The sequence below is a fragment of the Haliotis rubra genome, unplaced genomic scaffold (genome assembly GCF_003918875.1).
Source record: "Haliotis rubra isolate DU_JTF1 unplaced genomic scaffold, ASM391887v1 Scf185, whole genome shotgun sequence".
Lineage (NCBI taxonomy): Eukaryota > Metazoa > Mollusca > Gastropoda > Lepetellida > Haliotidae > Haliotis > Haliotis rubra.
The window spans coordinates 932881-954217 of record NW_025765836.1 but is presented as its reverse complement, the minus strand read 5'-3'; the positions used below and the strand labels follow the sequence as shown (position 1 = coordinate 954217).

General features: G+C 39.9%; 2 protein-coding genes across 2 annotated transcripts; both read right to left on the bottom strand.

Annotated features, from left to right (window-relative positions):
* Nucleotides 1-6057: 6057 nt before the first annotated feature.
* On the bottom strand, nt 6058-12468 carry LOC124273861 (cadherin EGF LAG seven-pass G-type receptor 2-like). The gene is made up of 10 exons (XM_046709184.1): nt 12346-12468; nt 11473-11690; nt 10522-10683; nt 9434-9560; nt 8944-9068; nt 8515-8639; nt 8062-8238; nt 7818-7968; nt 7388-7431; nt 6058-7127 (listed from the first exon to the last, which is right to left on the bottom strand). The coding sequence occupies exons 2-10, from the start codon at nt 11662-11664 to the stop codon at nt 7061-7063; spliced, it is 1170 nt and encodes a 389-aa protein (XP_046565140.1). The 5' UTR covers nt 11665-11690; nt 12346-12468; the 3' UTR covers nt 6058-7060.
* Nucleotides 12466-21281, bottom strand: LOC124273860 (protocadherin Fat 4-like). The gene is made up of 11 exons (XM_046709183.1): nt 20005-21281; nt 19726-19833; nt 19347-19469; nt 17660-19105; nt 17135-17321; nt 16503-16591; nt 16194-16338; nt 14554-14658; nt 13554-13859; nt 12727-12871; nt 12466-12507 (listed from the first exon to the last, which is right to left on the bottom strand). Exons 1-10 carry the CDS (start codon nt 21004-21006, stop codon nt 12813-12815), a joined length of 3570 nt encoding a protein of 1189 aa, XP_046565139.1. The 5' UTR covers nt 21007-21281; the 3' UTR covers nt 12466-12507; nt 12727-12812.
* Nucleotides 21282-21337: the final 56 nt, after the last annotated feature.

Genomic DNA, 21337 nt, shown 5'->3' with positions numbered 1-21337 from the left:
TCTTGTAAGGAACTGTCAAAAAGGCACCTCTCATGCTTGGCGTAAATATTCTAACAACAGGCACTCACTTCAGTGTCTGAAAGTGAACAATTAACATTTTGTCGGAATTAAGATAAATTAGACCATTATGCTATGTTGCAATAGAAACTACAAAACCCTTTCGTATCCGTAAGAATTTTCTTATACCGTGGTGGTATAGGTCTTGAACCTGACAAAACTGGATACATATATCAGTAAATATGGAATTCGAACCCTTTCCACTGTCGATTGTACACTTCTGATTTTATCATGAGTATGTGTTGACGCTGCATTCAGCAGTATTACAGCTGTACGATGCGGTCTGTAAACTACTATATGAAACACAGAAACCCAACTGAATTGTCACAGACAATTGTAGGCACAACTTTAGCTGTGCAATTACCCATCATGAACCCTTTATGTGTCCAAAGACTTTTCGCACAACTTTGACAATTAAGCCAGCCTACGTGAGTTTCCGATATGTAACGACCTCGCTTACGGCTTTCCATCATTTACTAATTGTGCATACACGCCATTACGTATCTGATAAACGGTTAAAAGCGGGTTATCATAGAATATATATTTTGCTTCCCTTTTCCTTTGTAAGTGTATGTTAGATAAGAACATTTTATATTTACCATTCCATAATTTCCCATGTAATATTGGTGTTTTCCTGTGTTGTATGTATATAAGTATGTTCTGTGATGTAGTACTTCACACTTGTTTGACAACGGTATAAGAATCTATACCGAAACGTCGCATCATATATAACAAAGACGTTGCCATCCATAAAGTGTCTGACTTTCTTATATTCCTGTGTTACTTAAGTCAGATACGTGCTTCATCGAGAGAGGTGAATTATTTGAAGACATTTATAGGTGAGGTGAGGTGAGGTGAGGTGAGGTGAAATTGGGTTCAACGTCGTGCTTGAGAATATTTCGCTCATATGACGATGTGCATGCGTGTGTATGTGTATGTGCGGCTGCTTGTACTAGCCCAGACTAAAGCTGGTTTTATAGTGCTAGCCCACTGAGATACCATGCCGCAGTGAAGCATGAATACCCCACTCAGACACATCATACTGACACCGAGCCGACCAGTCATTGTTGTACCCATTAATGCCGAGCGCCAGGTAGGGACCAACAAGTACCATATTTTAACGTCTTTTGGTATGACGCGGTCGGGGATCGAACCCGCGACCTTCCGCTCTCCGGGTGGGCGCTCTAACCACTAGAAGACATTTATAGATGTGTAAGAAACAAGAAATACCTAACTGTCATCGCATTTGTTTGTTGGAAGGGCGTATTTGATCGAGAAACCTGATTAAGCTCGAACGACCTCAATCATGTATACGAGCTGACAGATAACCTCATTATTGTAAGATGTAAAGCAAAGAATATTTGAATTGGAAAGGGCTTTGGTCTATTTCTTTCAAGCAACCCGAGAAGTATCAGGTTTATCACTTTTCACATCAACACACATAAGTATTCATCCGTGTTCGTCACTAACTATAAGCGGCTTTGCATCTTCATTCATCATACGGTGAAATAACTGAAGCGGTCTCTTTTAACTAACGCATCGGGTGACCTCTCAAAATACTGACACAACTACCAGCTTGACTTCAGCGAACTATGCATATTATACTGGATACAATTTATACTGAAATAATACATAAATACTAACAAGTGTACAGCGCCAATATCCAGCTCAGCTGGTGAAAGGCGCTTTGTGTTTTCCTCGATCATTGGACGTCAGTCTCAACGGCACATCGTATTTCCAATCTCAACTTCCTGGGGTTCATACAACTCTTGCAGCCATTAGGCGCACCAAGTTAATGTGGCTTCCCCATCCTTACGAAGTACCCATTCACAGCTGGATGGACTGGGACACATAGTCACAGTACTTTGTCCATGTTTACTACACGTTGCTGTACCCGCAACTAGGTGTCTGCACGTATTGATGTGGCCACCATCTGGTCATTTACCAACGGATTCGTGGGTTCTTTTAAGTGCACAGGGTTGTGTACTTGTTATAAAAGATATGCATGAAACCACAACTGTTCTCGATCTGCTTCACTCTCATAAAAAAATAATTACATTTATGATTAAAACTGGTAACGGAATCAAATATGATTAAAGCTATTTGATGTTTCGAAAAGTGTGTTTGGGTTTCGAGAAAGGTAAAGGATACATAAAAATACTTCTTTCTGTAACGAATGGTTCGTGTAATGCTATTGTATTATCGTTTGATTTCCAGTGACAGTTTGACAGTGAGAATTATGTATGCACATAGACTGCCGTTGATGGGAATCAGGCGAGTAGGTCAATGGGGTTTTACATCTGTGCAGTGAACCGTTGTGGTCCCCAACATTGTTAACATACTAACAGCGTATGATAAATGTGTATGTTAATATAACCAAAAGGTCGGACCGGTTCACGCTATACAAACAACTACTGGTCAGTCGGTGTCTGACCCCATAGGGTCACCATTGCCAAGGCGAAACATTATCACAGGTGGTATTGCAGTCGACAAATCATTTTAATATGTGTCAGAAATCCTGCTAAACTCATGTCCATTGTATCATTCTGACAGTGCCATAAGCAAGTGTTAATCAATCGGTCTCAAACAGTGATGGTACGAGGTGTTCTTGAAACGGGTAGCGTTTCCTGCCCACCCCTGGCCATCATCCCAAGTTGTCCGCAAGACAAGTTGCAAGAACATTGTCAAGGAGTGCATGCCCGTTCTTGTTATTCAGTGAGATAAAAAAAGGATACACCGAGTGTACTACGGCATAGTCTGCGTAATACTGAAGAGGTACAGTTAGCTCTACACACACACACCACCCTACCCCATGTATAGAGTATTCTTAGACAGTAGGCTCAGACAGTACTTTATAAGGCGATAAAGTACACTTTATGCATAACGTCACACTGTATTGACGTCATGGAATATTGCTAAAAGTGGCGTAAAACCAAACTCACTCACTCACTCCTTCGGAAACCAGTCTGGGATTCGGATATCGCATTGTAAAGTGAGATCATGTGAAATCTTGATACCTCAGTGATATACCCCTATAGTCGACTGGATTGTTTGGGTTCCCCTTCTGCTGGGTTGGGTCGGGCTTACATTTCTAGACAAATTGTGTGGTTGTCAGGTGCTATCGGTAGGCAAGATATGCTTACTTTCCTTGAACACCTGGTGTCATCACTGTTTGACCCTGATCCATGGCCATCCATGTGATTTTCACAGCTAGTTCGCCCTTTACACTAAATGCAATGATCTATTTCTGAAGATTGGTAAGACTTGAACCTGTCGATGTTCCTACTGGGACATTCAAGTCCCCGAGTTTTATCACAAGCTCGGAGGAATTTACCTATGTTGCGTCAACCAGGAAATAAATGTTTGGTCCTTGCTATTAAAACTAACACCACTGTGTTTTACACAAATCTGTTTCCAACACGCGTTTCTGTACTTGTAAGCAGCGATGTCACTGAACATCTACACGGTCGTAATTCAAAACTAATAGCTGGTTTTCTGGTTCATCGAACACGTGATGGTCGGGTTTGTGTACAGGCCGCCGCCGCGCAGTAGGAGAACTGATATGTGGCGCCGGATTGTAATGTTAAATACATACATTGTTGGCAAATTGTGTGAAGGGCGGAGTAGTCATGACTGTTAATTCGGTTTATATTTATGTAACGGGATTGTAACAGAAACCCAGGGTCGTGGAAAAATCACCTCTAATGAAAACTTTGTAATTTTTGTTTTATTTCTTTGTGAAATTGTATCATTTCAAACGGACAACATTATCATAGCCTTGTGCCTTTCTTGTTCTCAATGATTAATCGAGTCAGTTACCTCAAGTCCACATGGTGTTTCCAATGTTAACTTAATGGTGTGCACTGCCGTGATATTGCTGTAGTATTGCTAAAACTAAACTCACTGACTCCAATGTTATATCGACCGCATCGACAATTTTATATATACATTAATAATGTGTGCATTAGGATCACCGTGCGTTTCTTCAGTTTGAAAATACATAGCGAAAACCACAATGTGAAAGCACTGAAATATATTCTGATATTGTTGGTGGGGTGAGAGTTTGAGACATGGTCAGTGGATAGTACATATATAAATGTAACATTGTGTGAAGCCCATTTCTGGTGTCCCCCGCCGTGATATTGCTGGAATATTGCTAAAAGCGGCGTAAAACCATACTCACTCACTCTTACACAGGAATTACTTGTACGACGGCGTTATTTCATTGGCTGAATGCCTCCCGTCTATTGAGCTCACCATCATCTTTGAAAGACGGCTGTTTATACTGTCAACGCCAAACGACAGGGATGTCCTGGTACGTTACAATGTGCTTTTGGTTCATAGGCTCCTGACCCGTGAAGATTTTCAGTAACCCATGACCGCCGTCAGAGGTGACTATCGGGAGCGTGTGGTCAGGCTCGCTGACTTGGTTGACACATGTCATCGTATCCCAATTGCGTAGATCGATGTTCATGCTGTTGATCACTGCATTGTTTGGTCCAGACTCGATTATTTTATAAAGCTGGAGTATTGCTGAGTGCAGCGTAAAAATTCACTCACTCACTCACTCACTCACTCTTCGGTCACACTTTGTGATGTCAGATGATGCCAAAGGTACATATTTTCCTTGAGCAAATTAATCAGAAGGATAACTGATACAAAGCAAGGAACAAATAATCAATCTAACATGTTCCGAACACTGTGGGTGTGCACTTGTTCTATTTGTTCACCTTGACTTATAGGTGTCTTTTGGGTGTGAAAATAATCTGGTCCCATCCAATCCAAGCTCTGCATTGTTCGGCTTGGATGATACAATGGGTAGATGGTATATTTTGATGTCTCAAACAACAATTTAATTAATTTGGTATCAAGTTAAATCATTTTAATCGTTTAGGTGCTAATTATTATGTAGCAGTATATATTGTTAATTCATTTAACTGGGCGGTGGGGTAGTTTAGTGGTCAAAGAGTTCGCTCGTCACGCCAAAGACTCTGGTTCGAATTCCCACAATGTGTGAAGTCCATGTCTAGAGTCCCCCTGCCTTGATATTACTGGAATAATGCTAATGGTGACTTAAATCCCAACTCATTCAATCGTTTATTGTTACTGGCAGCCGAATGAAGCGTTCGTAAATTATAGCGACCCGCTGTTTACATTTCTACCGTGATAAGCTTGTTTACAGACTCTCAATCGTGTCTGGGGCATGCTACCTCATCAGTGGCACTTGGCGAGATAACAATTTCCTGGAGGCAGATTGGATCTGCTGACTTCACTTGTAACTACTTGCCCAGTACCGAAAAGGTTACAATTAGAAAGCGGCGAATTTCGTGCCTGTCTCCTTGAGACTACACCTGAGCGTGTGTGTCAGTCAAGATATTAAATTATAACACATTTACTGGACATTCGTGAGTTCTGTGACGTTATGTTTATGAGTAAGTTTGGTCATTTTTGTAATGATGCTATCAGATTACTTACTGAGAGTTCACATTACATTTAAACTTTTGCCACACCAGATGAACTCCAAATCAGCTTTGACAACATAACAGATTGTACGTGCGTATCCTAGACTACAATCATTCAAGGCGAAGCCATATGAACTGTGATCAATGAAAACGACAGTGCACACTGAACTCTCGCGGGAAGAGATTTATGTCCGCCCTAACGACTCTAAATGTGTTTCTAATTTTAGAGGTGAAAAAGGAACGAAGACTGACAGCTTAAACATGTGGGATTTTTGTCAGAATGTTCTTTAAGTTACTACATTTAATTAAATATCATTTTCTTTGAAAGAAGGAACCAGATATATTTTTAATCCTGCTTGTCAGGCGAACGAATTCCTGAGTCAGTTTACCCAGTATTTTCCACTGCAAACTGTCCCCTGTTTAAAAATCTCATCCTCCCTCCCCAATATAACGATGGTAGGTTCCAAATGAACAGAATTGTGACCAGGCGGAGTTGTGGTTGATTGTAAGATTAACGTCCCAATGTTCAACATAAACATTTTTAACTAAAAATATATTTTATTCAATATTATAAAACAAGAATTATAAGTGATACATATTTTCAATGTTTAAACATTGACCTAAGTTACAGTATATACAGTTGATAATGAGACTGAAAACTGTGAAGAGCCACTGACGAGTCTATTCTATAACAATGGGGTGCGTATTAAATATACAAATGTGAACGTCAACAAGATGATACCCGACTATCAGAACACTTGTTCTAAAACCTTCCCGTCCAAACAAAAAGGAAACGGTGACTTCAAAGTTCTATAAAAGCTACAGTTGTCGTGACTAAGACGTTGCAAGAGTGTTAAATACAAGGTTAATAACTGCAAACAATAAACCTACTGATAGTTGTATTCAAACTGGCACGATAACCGGTTCCAGCAAAGTCTTAATATTTCTATACATAGGACAGTTGTTACGACTAAGACATTTCAAGAGTGTTAAAACAAGATTATTATTACTGCAGAAACTAAACACCCAGAGACTATTTACTGCAGACACTAAAACTCCCGAAACTATGACAAGACATCGGAACATGTGAGTGAGTTCAGTTATACGCCGCACTGAGCAATATTCCAGCTATATGGCGGCGGTCTGTAAATAATCGAGTCTTGACCAGACCATCCAGTAATCAACAGCTTGAACATCGATCTACGCTACTGGGATACGATGACATGTGTCAACCACGTCCGCGATTCTGACCACCAGATCCCGTTAGTCACCTCTTACCACAAGAGGAACATGTGAAAAGAAGAAAGCACATACACATATAAGGCATATTCAATGCTATTGTAATTAAACATATCGATAATTAATTTCGATCCAGATTAACTCATTACACCTGCCCTTTAACAGTGTTTCTCATATGCAGAAATATCACAGTTTTAAAAGGTGTTTGGGGGCATGAATAATTCATGCTTTAAATGTTCAAGTATTACGCTTGCACTTCTTGTGTATGGTCACATTTCACTGACAGTGGATGGAGGGGCTCTTCACATGAGGATTTCACTTGACTGATGCTCGTCAGGATGAGGCTCTGCTGGCGGGGTGCATGGAGCTCTGGAACATGATAAATACTCTCAACACATGTTATAACATATTATTCTGCTACATAACATCAACTAATTTTTAACAAAATGTCAAAATTCAACAAATACATGAAATTAAGAATCTGAAAAACAGTCACAATAAAATGGTTTAATCCAAAATCTTTTATTTTACATATAGATTAAACATATATTTTTCTTGATGCATGTAAAGTGTTTATAAAATGTTGAGACAACTACCAGTCGCCACATGTGTATGTATGTTTGGTTTACCTTGAACCTGAAGACACATATGCCGGGTTTGGAACGCCTGCTGACTGCAAAAACGAGAGTGACACACTTACATTTAAGCCGACGTCAGTCACTACAACCTATTCGTTTCAAAGAACAATCTGTAAATGTTACAAACAGGAATATCACTATTCACAGTCACTTATGTATGCATCATGCATTTGTCGTGAATGAAGACAACAAGGTAACAATTGACAAAAGGAAACGTTCTTCTATTTCACGTCATAATATATATTCAGATGGGAAACAGGAAATATACCTCAACAGAGTCTTACATGCATTTCAGCTTTCTGTCAATGCAATGGACTAAAAGCTAAGCAATGCTACAAGCATCCTAGTTTTCAGTCTAGCATTACACCAAACTGCCCGAGAGCTCCCAAAATTATGGGTCAAAATTATGTTATAGACTTACGAAGTCTTTGTCTCTGAGTTGGTTGTAAGGCTTATCTTCTTCTTTCGCGGCCAGGGAGTCATATCCACCTTCTGCTGAATCTTTTCCCCCTTTAGCATGAGCTGTCTCGATATTTTTCCGATATTGTGTTCCGCGTCTTACTGTCCTCCACCTTAAAGAAACAACGTTGAAAAAGTAATTGGAAACTAAGGTTCCAAAACTATGGGCATTTATCCGCGATGTCTGAGAAATTGGAATCACCTACTTGTAACACGCGAACACTGCAACAATGCTGATCAGTCCAAGGAGCACTGCCATGGCTATGAATAACCCGAGGTATAGCTCTCTCTGTTTTCTGTCCTGTTGTAGTCTTAAGTATTCGTGTTCAGCAAGACATTCTGTTTGTGTATAATGCACTAGGGTTATCGAGACTGTACACGATCTGGAACAAATATCACATATTATTTGATAAATGCTTTAAGAAATGCATATTTTTTACCTCAAAGAGGAGCCAGACATTGATTTGGAAGTGGACTAATTGGTTTGGATATATTCTTGTATCGGATATACCAAAAAAGCGATCTACCGCGTTTGGTCATTCACGTTATGTCTAGCCAATACATTACGCCATCTTGGCCATCATTTGTCAGAATGGATATCAGATTGATTTGTGTTTGTTAAAATCAAAAGTGGTTCTGGAAATACGTTACGAACTTACCCAGTCTTCGGATAAGGACTTTTGTCAATCGCGACTATGACTAATGTTAAGAGTTCGGGCACTGTGTCATCAAATTTAATGTCAACAGATAATGTCCCAGTCTCGCTGTCGATCTTGAGATTATCCTGAAGAATAATGTATAACTTAAGCATGTATACTCAGTCATATCAGCGTTCACACACATGTGGTCATATGAAATTAGAATTATGGATGAATCCTGGTCAGACTGGACCAGGATAAATGATAAGTGGAATGTTGGGATAAAAACATGTTCAATTTACACCGACATAAGAATTCAAGAACATTTCTTTTAAATGTGGCTATTTGGAGAAGTACTTTACATCCATTCAAAATTAAGAGGTCAGTAGCATCCGGTTCATGAAATGGTAAACATGACTTAAAGATTTATAGTTATATACAATGTATCACCCTATCATTTCTTGTTTGTATGGCGTATGTGATATTGTCTCCATCAGCGTCCGTTGCTGTGAAGTCCTCAATCGGAACTTTGGCACCCTTTTCAGATTGGAAATTCATCGAGGAGTTATACATCGCTGAAACATATGAATACATATTCGTTGCATAAGGGGACGACATCACTAAACAATGTTAAAGTCATACGTCTTCTGTAACAATATTTAATTATAACAGGATAAAAGGGTGTATCAACTGCATCATACGAACAATAATCATAATAGTCATAATAATAATAAGTAAAAATCCATCCAACTACACACTTCCGATGTATGGACGTTGCGTTACTTACAAAATGTCAAACATATTCAATTTTTCGGGTTATGATACAGTCACACTTCCACAACAAACTAATTTTATTACTGTAGAGTACAATGTGCACATGACAATGTCGGAATAACCGAATCCTCTGTATGATCCAGTGACGTGACTCCAAATATTTTACCTTTTGGAAATTTGGGAGCATGTTCGTTGTAATCGTCTGGTCGCACCTCTATGAAGACCTGTGTGATAGTTTGTAGCGAATTGTTGACAGATCCTTCAAAGTTATCCTCTTTAACACTGACAACCATCTGGGTAGGAGACAAAACAAAGGAAGTAAACCACTGTTACTCTTGTTGTGTTTACTACCTGCTTATGGCAGTTAGTGAGTACAAACAACACAAGCCAATGTTCTGTCGACTATTTGCATATAACCTATGGTATGCCAACATGAACAATAGCATTTCTCCTCACATTTTGAAAACAAAATGGGTGATATATCAAAATCTAGTTTCAAATTTTAACCCTTCCGACCTACAATTACGACTGTTTTTTAGAACATATCAAGCGCTGATGATACCAGGTGTTCTTGAAAAGGTGCAGAAAGACTTCTTTTATGCAACATCACGAATTGCATGCTTAGTTTGAAAGAAAAAGTCTTTTTTAGACTTAGTGTTGGTATGATTCGCTTTAGATTTAAAGGTCTAATTATTTTCGTATTAAACACTGGTTCAATAAAGATGTTCTAATACCCTCCTCGTCCAAATCTCGGCCTCAAAAACGACTCATGATCGTCAGAAGAAAACAAATCCCTGACATTTCATCGGGTTCGTATATATCAAGAAAATATTGCTCAGCCTTCACTTCATGTAATCACACTAGTGTATAAATAAACAGTGCGTATTAATTGAGTGGCTTAATACTGATGCCTTTGAGTCGTAACGCTGAATAAGGAATTTTAAGATCTTCTGAACTTACTTGACAACATGTGATCTACTACACATAGTGCTAAAGGTGCCCTGTGCTAAGATCCAGTTTTAAATTGATCTTCAGTAACCCATGCTTGTCGTAAGAGGCGACTAACGGGATCTGGTGGTCAGACTTGGTTGACACATGTATGTCATCGTATCCCAAAAGCGTAGATGGATGCTCATGCTGTTGTTCAATGGATTATCTGGTCCAGATTCGATTATTTACAGACCGCCGCCACATAGCTGGAAATATTGCTGAGTGCGGCGTAAAACTAAACTCATTCACTCACACTTTACTTACACGAACGTCAGTGTAGTTCAGCAGAGAAGCTTTCACTTTTAGAGTTCCATTACTCAGCAGTTGGACTGCCTCATCCCTTGGAATGGTGGTGTATCTGGGCTGACTGTCCAGGTCAGGGTCCAACGACGTCACACTTCCTATCATATACCCAATCGGAACACTCTGAAATGAGAATGTTCTTATATGAATATACATTGGCACTCTTTTCATTTTCATTTTGGAATTGCTTGGCATATCATTTTACCTTCAAACACGTTTATCCCAGTCACAAAACACACGCATTTGAACGAAGCGGTATAAAATCTACATAAAGAGTGTTCAAGGGAGATAACTTTGCAAGGTATCTCTCATCCTGTTGCATGTTGACTTCAGATTGGTTCTAATATTCTGATACGAAATATATCAATACTATATATCAGCATAGACTGATACATTCCTGTATTTGAATGTTACCTCCTAAACTGACAATTGTTTCGGAATCACAAGGATGTCATTCTTCCTGAGCGCTGAGAGTCAGATCGATAGGATACAAAGACGATTACTTATGACGCTGCTCCTACTAGTGCCTCTACTACTACTACTACTACTACTACTACTACTACTACTACTACCACTACTACTACTACTACTACTACTACTACTACTACTATTACTACTTCCATCAATACTAATACCGTCGACGACGGCGATTACAACTACCACGATGATGATGACTACTTAGTACTACTGCGATCTTTACAACCACAATTACTACTAAATCTACAACTAATAATAATCGCTATTTTGAAATGTTATAAGGGATTGCACGAGCTTAGTTTCACACCCAACATCACTCCAACAATACTGCATCAGGCCACCATTGGTGTTGACAATGAGGACGTGTGAATCAGTCTCGCTGGCATTTAATCTTGGTCTGAGTTCAAAGATTGTGCTTAAGCAATAAACACGCACCTGATTTACGATGAACTTCTGCTGCGTGATGTTGAAGTAGGGAAGGTTGTCGTTGACGTCTTCAACTATCACTTCAACATCTGTTGTCCTGTAGAGAAGGCTGTGTCGGTCTGTCGCCTTCACTGTCACATAAAACCGGCTGCCTGTCTCTTCGCGGTCTACTTCCACCCTTTGTCTCAACTCTCCAGTCATATTGTCTATTTTAAAGCTGGAAGAATCTGAAACGATCCACAATTACTACATAGGACATGATTACAAACGCAAAACCTATTGCTAAAATGAAACTATTGAGGACTTGTTCGATTGAATGATTTCAGTATAAAGTTTAGGGATTAATTTATGGCTGGGGGTGGGGGATGGGGTGGGGTGTTTGATGATGATTTGTATGGAGAAGCATGTACAATGTGCCTGATCCCCTAAAACTTATGACCAAAGTAAGTGACCCCCTCTGCATGTCATGTACAAAATCAATTACCCCCTTATTTTATAAGCCTAATTTTTAAATATTTTTTATGTAAAAATTTTGACCCCTATGTACAAAATTGATGACCCCCTAGTCCCCAAAACAAAATGGGTGACACCCTCCTGAAAATTGATCTCTCCCTCTCTCTCTCTCTCTCTCTCTCTCTCAAAATGGGTGACACTCTCCCTCTCTCTCTCTCTCATCTCTCTCTCTCTCTCTCTCTCTCTCTCATAAATCTCTGAACTCTCCTCTCTTACATCTTCTCTCTCTCTCAACACACACCTAGCCATAAATCATGAACAGTCGAAAGCGTTCAGCTAGCGCTGGAAAGGATCTAGAAACAACGGTCAAAAATACATCAGCACATGAACTTTGAGGACATAAGCATACAATAACTAAGCAAAGTGTACCTATTACATAGGTGCAGTTACACTCTTCTTCACTGGCCCTCCGCACATAGGCTCGTATGGAGACTGATTTATCCTCATCTGGTGCCTCGTTGTCCTTCAGCTGGAAGGTGTACGTCTTTTGAAATATGGACGCGGCTGGTCAGTTATGATGGAAATGGTAATCTGTGGGTCGAAAAGTCGTTATAATATTTAAACCTGGTGCTCGGACAAAACATAAATCAACCAATTGATAACTTGATCCTAACATTGATTTGGTCAAATGCGACTGGCGAGTGGACTTTATGAATGTTTCGGATGCCTGTTCTCGTGGACTGTAGGATAATCCATGACATCAGGATTTTTTATTATCTAAATGCTACAGAGTATAAAACAATGCATTACGTTTGTAATTGCTTCCATAGCAGGGTCTGTCTGAGGTATATCTGTCGCCTTGATTATCAGAGTGACCTTGTCATCATTCACTGCATCTAGGAGGTAGCCACGGTTATCCTTCCTGTATCACGATCAATCTCGAAGAAGTCTGAGTCTAGAAGACATGAAGAAAGATTAACACTTGCATATCAGAGACTAGTAGGACTATGTTTAAAAATAGAAATGACGTGAATCAGCAGAAATTCCCTTCCCATGAATTTTCTTTTTAAAACTGTTTTTGGGTTAACATTGCCGACACTAAGCATCTCTATTCTCTGCCTTTCGGTATGTCATTGTGAACATGTGCACGTTGTACCTACACTGGAGTGAGTGGGTTAGTTGGCTTTTACACAGCTTTTAGCAATATTCCAGCAATATCACTGCAGGAGGCACCAAAAATGGGCTTCACACATTGTACCCAAGTTGGGAATCGAACCCTGGTCTTCGCCGTGACGAGCGAACGCTTAAACCAATTGGGCTACCCCACCGCCCCGAGAGTCGACGAACATTAAACTTCGTTCTGAGCCGTCCGTGCTTGCAGCATACACACGGCGCTTGGACTTTTTTAATTCTGAGTTTTACATAAACTTGACCTTAAATTCGAGGTGTTGTTTCTAGTATGTGTACTGAAAGATGCATTTACATTGACTTTTTGAATGTGTGTGTGTGTGTGTGTGTGTGTGTGTGTGTTTGTGTGTGTGTGTTTTATTGGAGCAGAGTTACTTCTTTCCGTTAGTATAAACATCACGTCATGTAAACTGTATTTGCTTTTAAGATACATTATGTTCTGTACATACTTGATAAAATATGGTATTTGACGACTCCATTTCCGTCCTTGTCGTCGTCCCTGTCAGTTGCAGTGATGGTGTCGGTGACGAGACTGTTGATGCCAGCGGCTCTTGATATGTTGGCTCTGTACGGAGCCCCTTGAAACACCGGCTTGTTGTCGTTGAAATCAAGGATGGTGACGGATAAGGTTGTCGACCCAGTGAGTCGTCCTGTGACAGTGTTGCATGTGTGCATATCCACAGCAGTGATGATGCATTCATATGTTGAAGTCGTCTCGTAGTCGAGGTCGCCACTCACTTTCACTTCCCCTCCAGCTGTAATATATAGAATTAAAATACGTCAGGTGATGTATTATGTAAATATGAGACAATAAAAAATAATGTTCGAGATGATAATGTCAATTGAGAACATTATGTTTTTTTCTGCGATGTTAGTATTGTGCACCATATAAAATTACTTCAAAAAGACAAAATGTAGCGCATGGTTTTATATATATAACCCCTAAATTTTTGCCCCAAAATTTTAACATCGCAGAAAAAAACATAATGTTCTCAACTGACAATATCATCTCGAACAATTATTTTTTATTGTCACATATTTACATAATCTTCTGACGTATTTCATTTTTTTCAAATTACCTCCGCGTAATTGTTTGTTGTAAAAAATGCAAATTTCGACTCCGTTAAAATCAAGATATCGGAAAGAAGATTTCTTAAATTAATTCTAACAAAATTGAAGATTAAACCTGCAATCATGTGATTCAGGTATTTCCAAAGAAATTGACAAATTATGTTTCTTTTATCTTGTTTGAAAACGTCAGGATATTTCCTAAAAAATACTGTATATGTTGTACTTGGAATACATGTGCAACGTATTGGTTTTATTTGCCCCTCGTTCAATGAATCCTCAAAGTGTTAGAAATCATGCACCAACTAAACGGTTCCTTTAGAACTACAGGATTTAGAAGAGTGAAAATATTCATCAGACTAAAGTTTAAATTAAACTTACCGGATACGCTGAATGGACACACAGTTCCGTCCACCATCACGGTGTTAGCAACATAGTCGACTGCGCCATTACACCCGGAGTCCCTGTCAGTTGCTGTCACGACCTTCACCAGGAGGAGGAAGCAAATGTTTTGATCAAATCCGAAACGGTATGCTAAAATAAAAACACTGGCAAAGAAGCAAAAACAACACATATTTAGTAATACCTTTTCGATAACACTTAATCGAATAGTTTCACAACTATTTACCTTTTTATGCACAAGTGCTTCTGTTTCCTTAAATAATTCAGACTGGTCATTCTGTGACGTTGACATTTTGAATTAACTTCATTATATACTGAGTCAAACTAGAAACTTCACAATCATATATTAAATAAAATGTAAAAGAAAGGACACAAGAGTGTGGTATAGAGGTTATCATTTGTTATTATTTAACTTCATTATATACAGTATAGATATATCATAGATAGATAATCATCAGATGTTTAACAGTTCTGTAACAGACAATAATTGGTTCCCTAGATTATCTCCCTTGGTTGGCACTTTGAGTTCTTCGCTTCTGTCCTACAAACGCCATCATATAACTGAAATAGTGTTCGAATTCCACCCACTTATTTCTTGTTTTCTTCTCATAGATACACAGGAGCTGACATCCATGTGCCATGCAATGGTCCAAATTATATGTAGAGTACATTAACTGATATAGATATCCGTTATGCAGTCTAAGTAAACTTAGACTCAGTATTATTCGTTACACTGCTATACTGGGTCTAACAAAACCTTGTGGATGGTCAGGTAACCTTTGAGCGACCTATTACCGTCCAATCAAACGCGAGACGACCGGACGGATTTAACCAATCAGACAACAGCCATTATTTAGGGTTCGGCGGGACTTAGAAAATAGATTTTCTCTTCCCCGTTCGCCAACACTGATCTCCCAACAAATGAAAATTGCATAAAACACAGATATTTGCCCTGCAGTATATACGCTTTGGGGTTTCTGATGACATGGCTATCATTAGCTAATATTTCAACAAGCTGACATGCTTGAATACCTACAAAACACTATTTTCAGCGACTGTTTACTCACTGCTGTGGCGTGCCTCACTAGGAACCGATCGTACGGAAAATAGCATTCGGAATCGTTCGGTACAAACTTTTTGGAAGTCAAAGTTCAAAATGTATGTGCGAATGTCAACTTTCGCGATTTCATAAGCTGTGTTCTGATTGGTCAATAGAAAAGGTTATCTGACGCGACCTTCCACAAGGTTTTGTTAGACTCAGTATAGCAGTGTAACGAATAATACTGAGCCTAAGTTTACTTAGACTGATCCGTTATGGTTATCGACTGGTATACAGATTAAGAGGTGGATTTGGTATTTCTTCAGTCACTACAAACATGGAATCAGTATCATCCATCGGCGTCAAAGATCTATCACGCGTCAGTGGTTTTGGCATCGTATTTGGAGAAACGCCATGTACGTAATTCAGCATTATACGTACAATGTATATTCCCTCCAAATGGATATTTGCCACCCCACATTCACTCGCATGATACCCTGTATGTGTACAACTGGGCTGCTCCGACCAATGCGTCACCGTGTTATACTCATGTAGGTATCTATGCTTATTGCTTTATATCCTACCGTCGTGGACTTGTCACTATTTTCCTTCACTGTCATTGCGTATAACGATTGGTTGAATGTCGGGGGGTTGTCGTTGACGTCCATGATGACTATGGTAGCCTGTGTTATTGCAGTGAAGGGGGCGACTGCATTATCCGTTGCCTGGAATATTTAAGAATGAAATTGGACATAAAATTTCATTTACCATAAAACATTAACCACACAGTGTAAAAATCACTTCGAGATTGAATACAAGTAAATTCAGTCATCCGATAAAAGTGTCGCATGATGTAGTCAAGCCATATTTCATGGGAAGTTTGAGTTACCTTGATGGTTAAGTTGTAGTGGTCAAAAAGTTCTCTGTCTAAATCTCCCGACACAGTAATACGTCCAGTTCCAGGGTCTACCGAGAAATCTGTGAAGTATGACATAGATCTAATACAATACGTAATGAAACACTGACATGTGAGTAACAAAGATGACTGAATCTGAAGAACCGGGACATGTTTCCCGTTGGCATCGTCAAATGCTGACACATTACAGTAACGTGGCTCCATCTGGTTACTTGATAAACTCACGATCCCCTGGACATCTACACTGTGTTTATTAGCACATTGTTTAATGCGTTTCACTATATGGTATTACGTTTGTCAATCATTTTAGAGCGGAGATTAACCAAATGATAACCTCATCAACAACAACCTCAAATTTTAGTTTAAGTTTTAGTGGCATAATTTGAATTCAAAACAAGCATGCAATTGTCATCATGGAAACTAACACGCAAAATACGGCACTTTAAAACCTGTCAGTTCCAAGTTCGGCAAAATATTACTCAAGTACAGTTGTTGTTTGTTTTTGTTTTGTTTGTTTGTTTGTATTTTTTTTTTTGGGGTTTTTGTTTTTTTTTTTTTGGGGGGGGGGTTCTTGCATCAATCTCTACACTTACAAAACGACTTACGAAATCGAGGTGTTTGAGTCTCAATGCTGTAGGTTATTGTTCCATTTTGACCCGCATCCTGATCTTCGGCAATAATGCTTGCAACAAACATGCCCATAGCGTTTTCCGGAACACTGAACACGTGCTGTGCAGGAACTGTCAGAAATCTAGGCGCGTTGTCATTTACGTCGTCAATAATTACTGTTATCTGGAACGATACCAACATTAATTCAAACATACATTCACACACAAGAAGCTCACGTAGTTTCTATGTTCTGTCCTAAGGATATGTTTACAGCAGTTATGATCACACTAGCGCCAAGATGTTTTCTCCATGCACCCAGAACGAACAAAACACAAGAATCCAAATATTTTCACTCTTAAATTCTATAATGATCCCATATGATCTTTCACCACCATCTACTGTTTGATTAACTGTTATTTGCTGCCTCACTGAAGCCTATATAACAAACTTTGAGTGTTAGTACCACAAGAATTTGGACAAAGCCCAGTAAGTGATAGATCTATGGAGAAACCCGAACTTACAACAGCCACGTCCGAGGTGTTAGTGGCCATATCTCTGGCGCGGACGACCATGGTATGGCTGGGTGCTGCCTCACGATCCTGTGGTTTGCTACAAGTCAACTCTCCACTGGTAGGATCAATACTGAAGTCACCACCACGGATTAAGGAATAGGTCACTGACACGAAGGGATCATGTGAAGCCTTTGTCATTCCGAAAGGAGTGGTATATACTTGGTTCTCCACTATCGAAAACCTGAAGTCCTTAGAACTGAACCGTACAGTACTATTGCCTTCTATTTTCTTCACCTGAACTGACACTGGGACTGAGACACTTAGTGCTGGAGAACCTTTGTCTGTGGCTGTGACGTCAAAATTGTGTGTTGTCGAGGCGCCGGGTTGAGTTGCATCCGCTTTGATGCGTAACACACCTACAGTTTCTCCATCTATGAAAAATATGTCCGTCTTCCCACTCATAGAGAATGTAAATTGGCCGTTCGTTCCAGAATCATCGTCCATAACTTCAAAAACATCGACAGGATTGTTGGTTACCCACTCCCACGTTGTGATCTCAGACTGATAGGTACTTTTATCAAAACGTGGACTGTTGTCATTTACATCTTTAACGTTGATCTCAACTGTAACTGTATCGCTCATAGATGTCCCTGGGTTCTCGGCTTTAATCTCTATGAGGTGTTGCTGCATTGCTTCATAGTCAAGGGGATTTGCACATCTGATGGCGCCGGAGGTTCGATCGACTGTAAAGTTGGAACTTGTTGTTGAGAACCTGATGTTGGCATTGCTCCCTTCATCCAGATCTGTTGCTGCCACTGTCAGGATGCTCGTGGTACACTGAGTATTTTCTATATAATTACCTTTGTAGAATGTCTGTAAAAATGTTGGCTTTTCGTCGTTTACATCACTAATATTGACGGTAATTGTCAATACTGATGCAAGGGAAGGCGACCCTTGGTCCCTGGCTTCAATGGACAGGTTGAAGACATCCCTGTTTTCTCTGTCAATTTCCTTGATTGTTGATACTGCGCCAGTGCTTTCGTCAACTGCAAATAGTCCAAAACCCCCTTCTACCAATGAGTATGACACCTGTCCATTCCGGCCTTCATCTTTGTCCGTAGCTGTTAACGTAGTGATACTTGTTGGTCCAGCGTTTTCTTCCACCGAAAATACAGTCGTCCCAGGGTTGAACTGAGGTGCATTGTCATTGATGTCCATGATTGTGATGTTGAGAGTAGTGGTGCCTGTCTGGGGATTAGATGGGTTGTCTGTTCCAGTTAATGTCAGGAGTACATATGGAGTTACTTCCCTGTCGACCAGAGTTCCGTTTGTTTTGATGGTGAAGTGGTTGTGGTTTGATTTCTCAACAGCAAAATAGTTGCTGCCTGTTCCCGTCAAAGCGAAGTTGACGGCACCATTCTCTCCGATGTCGTCGTCAGTAACACCTACGTCAACCTGCAGGAGAACATATACAAATGTACATGTTTTGGGACATCTGAATAGTTACAAAGTGTCAATATCACTCCATAGATGAAGCTGAACCTGCATGAACACTAGACATACGTACATATGTTGATGACCTATACAAAAGCGCCAATATCACTGTCTAGTCTCTCTAAATGAAATTCTTTACATTTCCCTTTGAATACACTTACGTCGGAAGTCACCTTTTCAAGATGTTAATCATCACACTCACCAAACCATCCACCAGAGTCCCTGTAGTTGAGTTTTCTTTTACACTTCCTGTATAGGAAAGTTTGGAAAATGTTGGTGCGTTGTCGTTAACGTCCGTTACAGTTGTAATGAGTTGACCAATCGTCTGTGGGATAGATAGATGCATACTATATTGTCCATTCAAGTTTGAATCATAATTCTACAAGTCATTCAAAAGTGTGAAATTTGACAGTCAAAAAACAGTTCATGAATGAAGCAATTTTTCCACGCATACATTATTAGGTTCGTGAATCATTTTTAAGAAATATGCATGAAAATATACAATAAACGTTACACTATGCGGATAATGCCTGTAGATATCTTAACAAACATCCATACAGATTCCTTATATGTCCACTCACCACAGGGGAGCACTGGTCATTACTATCCATGTAAGCCAGAATGGTGAAGTCAGTATTTGCATGGTAGTTGTTCTCTCGGTCCAAGGAAATGTTTGTTGTGACGACCCCCTTCAATCAGAAAGCGGTTGTGTATAAAACGCATTTTATACATAAACTTGTCACTGGGATTTTGTCACAGTTAACTCAGTCAATAAGCCTAAAGCCACACAAACATACATTACATGCATTACTGTTGATATATTTAAGTAGACAAGCTATAAGAAATATCATAAGACTTACAGATACAAGATCCAGGTTGAAGAGACTGTTAGCCCGAGAGTTTGCAAATTTGTAACCGGTGTAGTTTGACACTGCAACATCAGCAACATTTGTTCCAGGGGGGCTGTTCTCGCTGACGCTACCAAGGAAGGTTCTGTTGAGGTTGATTGCATTGCTGGTGTAGGAGATGAGATACACAGTGATGTTGGCTTCTTCAGAGTAGTTAACGCCATCATAAGCCTTGACACGAAAAAGGATCGCGGAGGGGAACCGCCCTCTTGTTAAGTCCACCTTTGATGTCAAAATACCATCGTCGTTTATGGTGAAGTCGTCTTTATAGGCGCCTTCCAATTGAAATGATGTCTGTCCAGTTGTATCTTTATCAGTAGCGCTAACAACACCGACTACACTATTAGTCTTTGAACCAGCAAGCAGGGAAAAGTAGTAAACTGCTTTTTGAAACTCCGGACGTTCGTCATTTTCATCTTCAATCTTTATGCGTACATCTACTGTGGTTGACTTTGCACTGTCCGTAGTGACGAGATCAAGTGTAAAATTTATGCTTCTGATGCCAGCCTCGTAATCAGTTCCGTTGACCAGCCTTATGGTAGTCAGATCTTTTGTTAGCCGTAGCCTGTCTGGGAGAGTATCCTCCTTAATGTCAATCCGAAACCTTGAGCTTGTTATACTGTAGCTCAAGATATTGCCTATCCAATTTTCACTTAACATTTTTGTAAAACTACTCCTGAAGAACAAGATGTAAAACGTTGCAACTGTTGCTCTTTGTCCTCCCTTCGTCGCCGTGACACTGGCTATATATTCCTTAGCCACTGTGTCGTCATTGGCAAAGTTACTCAGTAACATGTCCTGTCCACAGAGAACTTGCCCTGAGGCTGTCACAAGGAACAAGGCCCCAGCTGTACCATCTGTGGTCTCAATATCGTAGTTGCTGTAACCTCCCAAACTACCAATAGTCCTCACGTCAGCTATCAGTGTGCCTTTCCTGGTTCCCTCCACCAGCATAACTGTGACGTTTTCTGGAGTGAAGAAGGAGGATGTGATCCGGACAGTCACAAGCTGCTGCACAGTGAACTCCCCAGCGGATGCACGTAACACCACGACAAAGGTTTGAGCATCGCGTATCTCCTTGACCAATGCAACATCAATCTTCTCCGAGCTCCCACTCAGGTCCAGAATCCCCTCATCAGGATATACACTAGCTTCTGTGGAGAATGTAACTGTTGGAAATTTACTCAGCTCGTCCAGAGGGATTGAACCCACTGAAACTAAAGAAACATAAAATTCGTGTTATCAACACAGCTTGGGTTACACCAATCGGGTTACATTTCCACGG